This window comes from Jatropha curcas, chromosome 10, assembly GCF_041381405.1.
Source record: "Jatropha curcas cultivar XTBG-Jc1 chromosome 10, XTBG_Jcur_1.0, whole genome shotgun sequence".
Lineage (NCBI taxonomy): Eukaryota > Viridiplantae > Streptophyta > Magnoliopsida > Malpighiales > Euphorbiaceae > Jatropha > Jatropha curcas.
The window spans coordinates 437,240-450,306 of NC_143160.1; the positions used below are offsets into that span (position 1 = coordinate 437,240).

The window sequence follows — 13,067 nt, forward strand, 5'->3', positions numbered from 1 at the left end:
TCTTTTCAATTATAAATTTCTTGAGCTTAATTGAAAAAAATGGATATTACAAAGGGTATATAGATAGATAAATTTTTTATCCAAAAGACTTTGATTTATTAATAATGATGACTCAGTGGTGCTTTCCATTTCCATAAGCTCAAAAACCCATTACAAAATAAAATAATAAACCATGAACCTAATAATATTATAATGAGAAGACAATGAGAAAAACATAATCCTTTAAGATTTTGGATTTTTTTTTTCACCCAATAATAAAAATCCATTTAAAAATCTGTAAACCTAATTTTATCAGAAAAAAAAAAAAAAAAGTAAAGAAATAAAAATCTTTGTTTTAATTTCTTTTCTGAAATAAAGTAATCGTATAACCGCTGCTATGCTTCCCGTCCTGCATCGCTTTACTTGGATATTTTGTTACCGTGTCCTTTGGTTTGGCCAGCAGCTGTAGACATTACTCGCAATCGACCAGCAATTTCGGAGAAGGATGGCCTCACTGCAGGATTAGGCGCCCAACACTGCTCCATCAGCCTTTTCCATTCTGGATCGCAGAAGCTTGGAATGGTTGGCCTCAATGTATTATTTACAATTCCTCCTGCACAGTGCAGATCAGGAAAACATTTACAAGAAGATAAATGGATGCTTGTGCATGTTTAAGCAGGGAAAACTTAAAAAAATTACTCATCGCATCACTAGCTGTATTATATATTAAGACTTAGGTCGGTACGATAAGAACTAACTGGAGACCTGAATCTATGCAGGTTGGCATATGCCTCTGGGATGATAATTAACACAAGGAGTATCATTAACGCACCTATGATGGCACCATAGTGCATGTTGGCATACGGCTCATCACCTGTGAGGATCTCCCACAAGACAATTCCAAAGGAGAACACATCAACCTGAGAATTAATAGATATATCAGCAACTAAAATTTAGGAGATGAAAGAACTCAAGAAAGTTGTGGAAAATCAGTATATCAAACAAGTTTCCTATATTCTTGTTTTTCTAATAAAAGAAGTACATATGTAGCACAAATTTCTAGAAATTGTTAGCAAAAGTAATTTCAAGAGTGGTGATGCCTTTACTTTTTCTGACACCTTATTGCTGCTCCCATTTAGCAGCTCCGGAGCCATCCACGGTAGAGTTCCCCGCACACCACCAGAAACCAGGGTGTTTCGTTTAATTTTCGACAGGCCAAAATCACCAACCTGGGACATCCATTGTATTAGAATGGTTTGCAAAATCACCAAATCTTTGACGGAATCTCTCTTGATTAGACATTACCTTGCAGATTGGTCGCTGGGGATCTTTCAAGTTGACAAGCAAGTTGTCACATTTCAAATCAAAATGCACAATATTCTTCGAGTGCAAATACTCCATTCCAAATGCAGCATCCATAGCTATCAGAAGTCGCTTCCGACGATCTAGATACCTGCAGTTTAAGACTGGAAGAGATAAGCAGGGGAATACTGCAGAGTCAACTGCCTACACAAAAACAAGCCAGCCATCTGAAGAAATTATGATATATTTTATAATATAGAAATCATTAACCTGAGCCAGAAGAGGTCAAAGTGAGATTCAAAAACTTCATAAAATGCAAACTTACTTGTCCTTCTTTAGTAAGACATGTCTAAGAGAACCATCAACCATGTACTCTGTCACAGTAGCTAATGTCCCTCCAGGTCCATCTTGCACCACTCCATAAAATGCCACCACATTTGGATGATGAAGCTTTGAAAGGATTTCAGCTTCCCGCCAAAACTCTAATGTCTGGGTATGGAAAATAAATATAGATTACTTAATATAACAACTAAGACGAGAAAGGGGGAGGAAAATTGGAAGTTGACCAACATATTTTCAACGGCAGCCAAAGAATAAGAAGAAGAACATGACGTCCATTATGTTCTTTTACCAATGTTGGATTGTATGATAAAATAGACAACTTTTAGGTTAGTAACATAAAGTTATTTCTAGAAATAGAATGTGAATTTATCTCAAAAGTTGAGAAATAGGTACCAATCTCTCCTGCTCTGATGACCGACCAGTGAAACAGATCTTCTTCAGCCTCTTAATGGCAACATCTGATCCCCTCCATTTTCCATGATACACAGTCCCAAAAGTACCAGAGCCCAGTTCTCTCAGCTCTTCAAGGTCATCATTTTTTATGATCTGATATGTATATCCAAACAAAAAAGAAAAAAGAACAAGAACTGAGCAGTTACATACTGTGGTTCAAAAGCAAATTGAATTAAGCTCAAACTGCCAGATTCACAGGTAGCAAGCAAGTGGGATGAACAGTGCAAAAATATGTATATTCAAGTTCTGCATATGCATCACAGAATCCCAGAAAGTGGAGAATAAGTGGGAAAAAAAATTTATATCTGATAACTGAAGAGGGGACACACAACATTACATGAAGGTAAGGACATCTACCTGCAGAGCATTGATGTCGATATCTACCAGAGATGGATCAAGCGGAGGTAGGCCAACATTCCTATTTTCGATATTTGCACCCTAAAAGCATCAATGGAAAGTGAACTTCAATCATCAAGATAGAATTTGAGTTCATAAATAAAATTATCATTGAGAGAAGATACCTCAAAGCATGACTCAGGCGATTTTAGGTTCTCCATCATAGCATCAAACTGCATACTTTCACTATCCTGTACTTGAGAAGGATCAAAATCAGAAAGCATTACTGAGTCGGCTCCTATCATTCCTGGTAAATTTTTCTTAATGTCTTCACCAAAATCAAGTTGGGAATACTCATGGGTCATTGATATCCCATCAGTTGTCAAAGGTGCAAAATGATAAGAGTTCTGATCTCCTTCTTCAATTTTTGCAAGTGCAGGAGGAGTACCAAGACGATCCTGGTCAATAAGAGAAACATCTTTTTGAACAAACCCTTCCTGTGCCAACTTCTGAAAATATGACCAGTGCTTAGGCTCATGATTTTCCATGTTTACACTCACGCCAGGTCCATCTTTCTGTATTGGGTTAACAGCAGATGTGTCCTCAGCAAGTACTCCTCTGGTGAAAATTTCAGAAAGGAAATCTTGAGGAAATCTGTCATTAATATCTATACTGATGTCTGCCTGCTTTGTGGCCAGAACACCAACAGAAGGTATTCCATTATTATGATTAGGGAGATCCTTGCCAGTTATCTCAACCCGTTTAGGGTCTGAAGGTTTTGAAGCAGGATCAGGCACAGCAGCGGTTACTTGGTGCACAGCAAGATGTCCAGATCCAACTTCTCCCGTTTCCTCAGCCTGGGCTTTCCTGTTATAACCCGTGTCACGGTTGGTCTTAAGAACTTCATCCTGGTCAACAGAATCTTTACCATCTAAGTTACTTGGAATTGCCTGCTGTAACCCGCTATCTACATCTTCAGAATCAGAGAGATTTTTATTCATCTGAGAAACTGCATCAGCAAACTCCTTATACTTCTGAAGTTGGGCAAGTCCATCATTGACGGTTTGAGTATCTGCATACGGTGGTTTTGAAGTTGACACGGAATGCTCCATTTGGGGAGCCAAATTACTTTGATGCAACTTTTCAACAGATTCTGCAATTGAACTAAGCAACTGAGAACCAAGAGAGTCATCAGACTTCGATAACCTATTCAGAAACTCTGCTTGGTCCCGTGGTATTCGTTCCGAATAATAAACTCTCTGAGTAGGCACTGATGGTTCAGGGTAGTTCAAGTCAATGAGATTGGACACTGAATCAGCATTGCCTGGACCAAACATATCATCAGCTGTGGAACATTGATCGTCTTCACAAGATTTAGGAACCTGAACTGGATTCACAGCATCAACAGAAGAAGAGACCTTTACAGATTCTTGGCAATTTCCCTCATTTTTTGAGGGCAGGGAATGAAGATCCAGCTGTGCTTCATCGATCGGAACAGGGTAAACATTTCCAATGGGATGAGTTTTTCCGGGATCAATGTCTTGCTGAACTGAACCATCAGCTTTTGTCTTCTCCTCCTTTATTAGTGTCTGAGAATTATGCACCTGCTGAAAGCTAGTACTTGTCTGTCCTTCATTCAAACCTCCTTGTTGATTTATATGTCCAGGGATTGAATGAGGAGTTTCTGCAACAGGGAAGTAATCAGAAGACCTGTTTTGATTATGTGGCAGTAAGTGCTGATTTTGTCCATGATCTATCACCTGGCCATGATAAACCTGTGGATGAGTTTCATAGGCACTATAGGAACTTTGAAGAATTGGTTGAGCAATCAATGGCAAAGTGCTGACTCCAACAGAGACAGTTGCCACTCTAGCAGTCTCTCTGTCGGTATTTATTCTATCTAACTCATCTAAATTATTTCCTGAAGAACTTGCCAAACCATGCAAGGTCGAGTTCCTTCTGGATCCAAAGTCCATACCATTAACAGCAACCACATACTGAACTTCAGAATCACCCTCCACACTGTCCAGGCCAAACTGTGCTTCATCTAAATCACTCATGGAGAATAAAAACATCCTGAGCTTCTGTGATCCTTCTCTATCTTCAACTTCATTCCATTCCTCCATCATATTCAGAAGATCCTCATCACTTGAAACAGAAACCAGAGCATCAAGATCCTCTCCAGGTAGCTGATATTTTATCACATTAACCTGATCATAAATCGCTAAGGTTTTCTGCTTCAGCTCCCGCCACGAAATGTCCTTACTTATGCGTATAATGCGTGTTTGACCTCCAACATACCTGAGCTTTCCATCGCTAGGACGAGGTAGGATCTTACCACCAAAGCTGCAAAGAACTTTCATCCTTCCAGACAAGCTATCAGAGGTTCCTGAGGAGGTATAACCAAGTACAGGTCCTCGACTTCCATAACCGGATGAAGTTCGTGGTACTGACTGAACTGACCCATAGTTGCTTCTCTCCTCGTGCAACAATGAGTTTGTCCTTTCAAATTCTTTTGGACCTTTCTCCACTATTGTTAGCATTGATATATCAGACCCACTTTCAGACCCAGTATGACTGATTCCTAAAATCCCTTTTAGTTCCATATAACCCGTTGCATAATTGGGATCACCTACAGTATTTGGGATGAGAGGAATCTTATGATTAACTCGATCACGCATAAACTCAAGAGCGAACTCCTCACCTGTCTGTATGGAATAATTAAGTACAGGCTTAACTTCTGGTACATTTAGGTCAGGAACTCTCACATTAGTATTTCTGCTGCTTGTAGGGTCTCGCATAAATACTTGAGATGCAGGCGGCAATCCCTCATGTCCAGGTTCCCTGGAACCATGTTGAAGTTGTTTATGCATGTCTGGTTTTTCCATTCCAATATTGTTCAGGTTCCTCTCCATTTATATTGACTTGATTGGGATTAACCCCAATGCCATGAAAAATAGATGAAAGATGCACATGAACAACCCATCAAATATGTAACAAGTTACAAACTTTGCCCACAGGTAAGGTCAGTAACCATGGTGAGATGCCGAAAAAGATGAATTTGCCTAAAATACTGAACAGGGAACAAGCTCTTGTCACTTTCCAGGTTCAGTTACACTTCAAGAGATCTTCAGTAGTAACATCAGAAAGCCTAAATATGATAAGATGTGACAGCAATCAGACTCAAAAAAAAAAAAGTCAAGAATCTGTAAAGTATTATCGGCTGCAAGCATCACAAATATCCAGAAAAATGTTTGCAGAAATAGAGATAGATAAATAGTGGATCAGTCAGAAAGTGAAGTTGCTAAATATGGCCCTTGACCACCATGATTCCACAGCTAGATAGTTAACGGATTATATATTTTGGACAGTTAATGTGCATTTTCATTTATCTCTAACATGCATGTAAAGACAATGTTAAATGAATGTATATAATTAAAATCTGAGTAATGTTACAAGACAAAGTTTTGCACAGATTGATCAATTTGATGGCTCAGAGGGACAAATAGAGACGTACTTTAAGGGATCAAATCCCATCAATTAGTTTATGGAATCTGTTTCCTGCTATGAAGCCAAGTAGATTGCTCCGCTTATCATTTACCACTGAATCTCATATTCATATTTTTTAAGCAGGTGCTGCCATTTCACCAAATTGCGTAGTTTGCAAAAAAGACGGATATAGCAAAAGCAAGTGCAGCAACAAACTAAAAGTAAAATGGAACCACTGATACTGATTCACCGATGCAGTTTCAAATACCTGCGGTCCTCGCTCCTAATACAGAATCAAGAGATGAAACACGAAACACTACACCAGCTTATTCTAGAGTGGCATAAAAAGTTGGAGATAGAGATCGAGAATAGCCAAATTATAACCTCTAAAGTTAGAATTAGAATCACAGATTAACAGAAGAAAAAAACTTTCCCAGTTGTTTTCTAGCAACGGAATCACTCCCATGCTTCAAAAATCAATCAAAAAATATGCAAGAAAGTTAAATATGCATGCGCAAATACTTGATTAACTTACTAGAACCATAACAAACCGTGCATAACTGCTAAAACAGAAACCCTTATCAGATAAACACAACATTTCTCACAGATCAACTGCTAATCAACAAAAATATCCACAGTACGAACTCAGGAAAACATGAAAGAAAGCAAAATAAAAGCAATTCATGATAAATATATACTTGAAACAAAGAAAAATCCTACGTATTTGAAGCTAGTATAGTTTTTGGTTCAAGAAGGATTGCCTTGACGACCGGAAGCAATTACTGTATAAATCCACCTCTCCATTTTCCCCCTCACTTTCTCTCATTTTCCATAACCTCCTCTCATTTTCCTTCACTTTTCTATCTTCTTCATTATTGATTCATCTTTCTTCTCTGAACTTGTTTGATGCAAATTTGAAAGTACTTTCGGACAATAAAAGTGAATCGTCTCCATTTTCTGACATCTCCGCTAATAAATTCTTCTGCTAATGGTCAAGCGCTAAGGGAACTGCTTTGAGTTACTAGATTGTCCCCGCGAGTTTAGCTTATTTACTTGAATGCCACTAAGGCTTCGATGTTTGACTAAAAATATTGTTTTTTAAATGCAATTTTCATCTGGCCAGATCTGGTGTGGTATAACAAGCCTAGGTGGCTTCATTAATTAATTATAATTATGTTTACATCACAACTTTGTTTTCTCTCAAAAATTTAAAAGAAGCAATATTATTTTTTATGGATGAAATTGTATTTTATATATTCATTAATATTAAAAATTAAAAGCTCCAAAATATTTCTTTTGCAAAATAATAATATTCTAAAAAATAAAAAATAGAAGGATGGAAACAGAAGGGTTTTTGCCTGTGTCCTAATTATCTAGATGGGGTATGGTTTTCCCACTATCTCACATTAATGCTAGAATAATAGTGTCTCACCATGAATTATTTTTCAAAAAAAAATTTAGGACAAAAATATTTTACTGTGAGAAACCTATATTTATTACTCTTTTTTTTTTATTTAAGAGGTGTTCTGAATTAATGAAATTTAAATTATAAAATTTTAAATATTTTATGCATTTATTATATTTATTTAAATTGTTTATTATGATATTAATGTTACTATCTTAAAATAAATATATTTTATGATTAATGAATCGTTTAATTTTATTTATAAAAAATACGTATTAAAATTATGAAACCTAAATTCTATTTGAATGTTATAATATTTGAATATTTTACGTTTCATTGATCAAAAGCAAATCAGAAAATGCCGCGTTGCAAGCAAGTCGCTTCCTTTTTTCCTTTTTGGACGTTTAAATACCTTGCTACTGCCCTAATAACATTTTTTTTTTTTTTGTGCAAAATAGTATTTTTTATTTTTTTGATTAAATTTTAATTACAAAGTATCAAAAAAAAAAAAAAAAAAGCCTTGGAAGGAAAGAAACAACATGAGAGTTCCTGATCCTATGGATATGCACGAATATTGATTTGACCTTCACATAAGAAATCTTCAAACTGTATAGTTTAATCAAGTGTTTAAACTTATCCACAAATCATTCCTACTGAAATAATTATTTGTTCTCATTTTATCAATCTTTTCAAATGACAAAATGGATGAGATATCAACCTTTTTTTTTTTTTTTTTATTTGAACATCCAAAAGGATTTTTCATTCATCTGAGTTTACATTTAAGTTTTATATATACATATTCAATTTATAATTTTTACGTTTGTACAATTGTTTTTTTTCTTTTAGTATTAGAAAGATTCGATCACGGATCTACTGTCAGTTCGTACATGTATTTATCATTAAACTATATTTTTGTGTGCATGATTACACAATTATTTAAAAGATAGTTTTGTAGTAATCCGAATGATTTTTATAGTTGAAGAATAAGAAGGAGAATAGTTAAAAAGCTTGCTTGTCTTTTATATTTATTATTCTTTCCTATATAAAGTAATTTGATGATATTTATAAACCTAATAACTTTAATTAATGAGGTCGTTTCCCATCACTCTCTTAGCGTGACAATTGGACTGGCATGTTCATATTTTAGTTGATATTTGGTAGCATTTGTTGAAAGCTTCTTCTTCTTCTAATTGAACTTTTAAGTCTCGTTTTAATTCATTTAATCAATGAATTACTGACATTAACACAAAATTACAAAATGAATATTATGAGTTGGATTAGTTGAATCACCGGACGTATCAAAACATATCATAGTAATAAGTGAATGTATAATTTGGTAATAGATTCGAGTTCGAGCTACCGAAGAATAAATCTTCAATGATTCTATAAAAAAAATATTTATTGAATAAAGCATTTAGATTCTTGTTTACGAACTAAACCAAATCTATGATCTTCACCACGTGTGAATGGCAAGAGATGTTACCAATTTCTTAGAACGCAAGAAACGGTATCCAGTCGAGGGCATTTTATCGTATCGAAAGGTATTAAAAAAATATGACAAAGTCACCGGCCAAACTGACTTCAAAAAATAAAAAAATAAAAAGAATTTATTGTTTGTTTTCTTGCCAATTTTTCTTTTTCTTTTTTTGCCAAATCTTATTCGTTTCTCATTTGGCCTTTTTCGTTTCTCTACATTTATTTATTTATTTATTTATTTATTATATATATACATATATAGTTATCTTTGAAAAGTGAAGACTCTTTTGTTGGGAGGGTTTCCATAATTACGTGGGGCTGTCCAAATTCATCAATCCAAATTATTTTATACACTTGTAAATTACAGAGGCCTTCATTGCAAGACTCACAATGAAGAAAGTCAATGGAGTAATTTCTAATAAAATTTTGAAAAAAAATCTCAGCCAATCATTTTTATACATATTATATATAAACGTCATGTTTCCTTAAAATATTTATTTATTTATTTATTTATATTTATAAAAGAGAATCAAATAATTCATAAATATGTTACTACACTTTATCAGAGGTTCTCTTTGTCTTATCTCTTCCTTTTCTTTTTTTTATTTATTTTTTTTCCTCTTATAAATTTGTCCATTGCTATTATTCACAAAATATTTGTCATCTTCTACGTAATAATCATTTATTTACCAAAAATAAAATTATTTAAAGAAATGTTTGTTTATGTACCATTTTTTGGGCTTCTTCTATATATAGAATGGGCCAGTAGAAATCAAACTTCAAAGGCCCCATAATCTATTGATTTGAGTTCAAAGAAGTTCAGAATCAGAGGTCGTCTTCCTCGCGTCTCCTCTAATGTCCTTGCATTACATATGTCCAAGAATTTATTTTATGGATCTATATCCCATTTCCTGTCTTCTCAAAGATTACGCAGTTTCTCAATCTTGGCGACAATTTCTTATCTCAAGAGGTACCAAGTTGTTGGATGAAATGGCAAAGGTTGTTTGCCCTAAAGTTGAGTAATAATCACTTGACTGGAACCATACGGAGCTCGATAACCTGACTATGTCCAGCTCAATGACCATACCATTACCAACTTTTTAAAAGAAGCTTGACGCGTTTCAAATATATTTAATTATTAGTATTATGTAATAGCCTACATAGGAAGAAAAAACTGAAATGAATGATGATGTGTGAGTGGAAAAGTAGGTGGCTAGATATGCATTATGCATTATTGTTATGAAAGTAGACACAAAATTTAAGTATGCATTCATGTTTTTAAGCACAACATTTGAGAAGAACACCGGTGAGCGAATCTGCACCACAACAGATACTATTTTTTCCGCCCATTCAGAAAAAAATATGATTCATAAAATCAATTAAGGACACGTGGTAGAAGGTTGCAAGGTAACTGAATGTATCTAGAAAGAACACCGGTGAGCGAATCTGCACTGCAACAGGTTAGTTGTTGTGTGATTTGTGTGTGGTTAGCTTTCGTACTTGTTTCGATCTTGGGTAGTTTCCGCTGCTTAATTCACGGCTCCCATCAATAACAAGTCTCATGCAGCTACAATCATTAACTTTATCAGGTAAACTCTTGACAAGAAGAATTCCTGAAGATGTTGGTACTATGCAATTTCCAGAATCCTTGGATTTATCAGAGAACCAACTTTCAGGAAAAATTCCTCAAAGTATAGCCAACTTAAGTTTCCTGACTCGTCTGAACTTGTCGCAGAACAAGTTAATAGGCAAAATTCCTTCAAGCACTCAGAGAGACAGCTTAAATGCATCTTGTTTCGAGGGCAATCAGCTTTGTGGACCTCCACTCAATGATAGCTGTGATGCAGATGGTGGTGATGAAGAAGACGCTAAACATGGAGTTGGAGACGATACAAGTGGACGCCAAGAGATTATGCTGGTTTGGAGTTCAGTGGCTTACGGGTTTGTAGTAGGTTTTTTATGTGCAGTGGGTCCTTTAATGTACAGCAGAAGATGGAGACTTGCTTATTTTAATTTTCTGTATCGTTTGTGGAATAATTTGTAAGAGGGAAAAAATTGCTCTGTTAATCAAGTCCCTAGCTTTAATCTTGAATTCAAGTTTATGAACTAATTTAATAAACGACACAATGCCCTTATGTGGCTTCCAACGGCTTGTCGTTCATGCGGTGTTTCAAGTTTCAACGTCGAAGTAAAGCCACGCCACGGCTCCTCGCAGATTACACAGAAGAAGATGTTAGGGCTGAGATGGTTCTCACAAGCAATTTCCTTGAGAAAAATCCACAAAACGCTACCGATTGATTGTTTAGGCAAGACAATCAAACCTCTTCCAACTCGAAATCTTACCTTTTTTTTCTTATCTAATCTCCCCTCTTCCCCAAAACCCATTTCTAATATTCACCATAATCGAAAATTTTCTGCTACTCCTACACCTATTACTACATCTTCAATTGAATCTCCCCTTTCAGGTGCGTCTTTCCGTCACTCCGCCCGTATTATACTTTATAACTGATAGAACCTTCCCGTTCAATTAATTTTCAACTAAAGTTTCCAGCTTCTATTGAATGGTTGTTTAATTGCAGTTTTTGAGGATGATTTAGTGAGTTATGTTCTGGGCAAAAAAAAGGCAACGGAAGCAGCCCATCTGTAGGTACTTCTTCTTTTCTCCTAATTTGGAAGTACCAAAATTTACATGAGTTTGAATTATGTTAAAGTCATTATCTTTTTCTCTAATTCAGAGTGTGGAAGCATGTCGTCCAGAAAGGGGACACAGTAATAGATGCTACTTGTGGCAATGGGTATGACACCTTAGCCGTTCTTAAAATGGTGGCTGATGAATCAGGCAGTGGTCGTGTTTATGGAATGGATATCCAGAGAGATGCTGTAGAGAGGACTTCTTCTTTTCTGGATGAAAATGTTACGCCTAAGGAGGTAATTCTAGTCTGTAGTTGTTTGACATGATGTTTCGTTACAGTTAATAGCTACCTAGCTGTCAATTTTGGGCTTTTGAGGCAGCAGAGAGTTTTCTTTTGATTAACTTGATGAAACCCAAGTTTCCTCCAGAAAGAACTTGTCAAGCTCTTTTCCATCTGTCACAGTAGAATGGAAGAAATTATTCCAGAAAATAGCCCTGCAAGGTACTCCTTGAACTTGGCTTCGTTTTTGCTTTTGTCATATTTTGTACTCGTCAGAAATGAAGATATGATACGCATTGTTAAGATTCTAAGACTATTGGATGAATTCTGTCTCTTCATATTTTTCTTTGATATGCCTTCTTCATGTAGTTAAGTATAGTCGTGATGGTTTCTGTAGGCTTGTTGCATTCAACTTGGGCTACCTTCCAGGAGGTGACAAAGCTATAACAACAGTTCCAGAAACAACCCTGTTGGCATTAGAGGCTGCAAAGAGGGTCTTAGTGCCTGGAGGGCTCATCAGTTTAGTTGTTTATGTAGGGCACCCTGGTGGAAGGCAAGTTTTTTGCTTTGTTTTTCATATACTATATGGCTGTTTTTAGCTAGCGTGCTTGACCCAAGTCAAATTAGAGATTATTAGTTTATTTTGAAATTTGTTGTTTATGCATCAAGTTATTATTTTTTGTATATGGTGTGAGACAATTCACCTTTAATGTGCTATATAAGACCTATTTGTAATGCAATCGAATAGGTAAGTTTAGTGTTCTTTTGAGAGATTTTTGCGTATGTATCTTTTTATTTGTTTTTGTCATTATCATTATAAGACCTTAACTGGTATATTGAAGCTTTATCTTTTGCTTGTACCATCCAGGGAAGAATTGGAGACAGTTGAAACTTTTGCTTCTGGTTTATCAGTTGATGATTGGATTTGTTGCAAGTTTCAAATGTTAAACCGGCCTTTAGCACCAGTTTTAGTATTCTTATTCAAGAGGTGAAATCACAGTGATGTTACTGCTAGGGAATAGTTTTTGTCAAATGGGAGCTTTTGTCTTTGGTATGGATCACCATCGACGTTTTTTTTTCCCTCCCTTTGTTCCCCTCCTCTTGATTTGCATTCCAACCGTATGAACGACTTGCAAATTACAAACGTCATTTGTATTTTTGGTTAATTGAGAAAGTGAGTAGAGTGATTTTGTTCCTATTGCTTAATGAATTTTCTCAGTTGTTCTACTTGTACATTATCTTGTAAAAAGGTATTACTACTGCTATTGGGGTGATCTCAGGAATAAATAAATGGATGATTGAAATCTGATTTAAATGGTATAAGACAAAACTTTCCAATATAAATAGCTAGAACACACAAAATGGTAAGTAAA

The 13,067-nt window shown here is 35.5% G+C and overlaps 3 protein-coding genes across 3 annotated transcripts; 2 read left to right on the forward strand and 1 right to left on the reverse strand.

Moving 5' to 3' along the window:
- Nucleotides 1–158: 158 nt before the first annotated feature.
- On the reverse strand, nt 159–6,865 carry LOC105646172 (RAF-like serine/threonine-protein kinase 20). The gene is made up of 9 exons (XM_012231976.3): nt 6,622–6,865; nt 2,598–5,563; nt 2,434–2,514; nt 2,017–2,169; nt 1,607–1,770; nt 1,285–1,432; nt 1,086–1,208; nt 812–899; nt 159–592 (listed from the first exon to the last, which is right to left on the reverse strand). Exons 2-9 carry the CDS (start codon nt 5,325–5,327, stop codon nt 399–401), a joined length of 3,681 nt encoding a protein of 1,226 aa, XP_012087366.1. The 5' UTR covers nt 5,328–5,563; nt 6,622–6,865; the 3' UTR covers nt 159–398.
- Nucleotides 6,866–8,772: 1,907 nt separating this feature from the next.
- On the forward strand, nt 8,773–10,826 carry LOC149492878 (uncharacterized). Its single transcript, XM_089726811.1, has 3 exons — nt 8,773–8,847; nt 9,708–9,833; nt 10,302–10,826. The coding sequence occupies exons 1-3, from the start codon at nt 8,773–8,775 to the stop codon at nt 10,824–10,826; spliced, it is 726 nt and encodes a 241-aa protein (XP_089582937.1).
- Nucleotides 10,827–10,839: 13 nt separating this feature from the next.
- Nucleotides 10,840–12,921, forward strand: LOC105646173 (S-adenosyl-L-methionine-dependent methyltransferases superfamily protein). The gene is made up of 6 exons (XM_012231978.4): nt 10,840–11,247; nt 11,362–11,425; nt 11,518–11,710; nt 11,843–11,916; nt 12,092–12,247; nt 12,563–12,921. Exons 1-6 carry the CDS (start codon nt 10,917–10,919, stop codon nt 12,684–12,686), a joined length of 942 nt encoding a protein of 313 aa, XP_012087368.2. The 5' UTR covers nt 10,840–10,916; the 3' UTR covers nt 12,687–12,921.
- The last annotated feature ends 146 nt before the right edge of the window (nt 12,922–13,067 follow it).

Coding starts and splice junctions, on each gene's coding strand:
- LOC105646172 (XM_012231976.3), bottom strand. CDS start 5,327: ATGGAGAGGAACCTGAACAATATTGGAATGGAAAAACCAGACATGCAT. Junction 2,515..2,597: donor CGCCTGAGTCATGCTTTGAG/GTATCTTCTCTC, acceptor TGATGCTTTTAG/GGTGCAAATATCGAAAATAG. Junction 2,170..2,433: donor TCGACATCAATGCTCTGCAG/GTAGATGTCCTT, acceptor TATACATATCAG/ATCATAAAAAATGATGACCT.
- LOC149492878 (XM_089726811.1), top strand. CDS start 8,773: ATGGCAAGAGATGTTACCAATTTCTTAGAACGCAAGAAACGGTATCCA. Junction 8,848..9,707: donor GCATTTTATCGTATCGAAAG/GTATTAAAAAAA, acceptor GTCTTCTCAAAG/ATTACGCAGTTTCTCAATCT. Junction 9,834..10,301: donor TGACTGGAACCATACGGAGC/TCGATAACCTGA, acceptor GATCTTGGGTAG/TTTCCGCTGCTTAATTCACG.
- LOC105646173 (XM_012231978.4), top strand. CDS start 10,917: ATGTGGCTTCCAACGGCTTGTCGTTCATGCGGTGTTTCAAGTTTCAAC. Junction 11,248..11,361: donor AATTGAATCTCCCCTTTCAG/GTGCGTCTTTCC, acceptor GTTTAATTGCAG/TTTTTGAGGATGATTTAGTG. Junction 12,248..12,562: donor GTAGGGCACCCTGGTGGAAG/GCAAGTTTTTTG, acceptor TGTACCATCCAG/GGAAGAATTGGAGACAGTTG.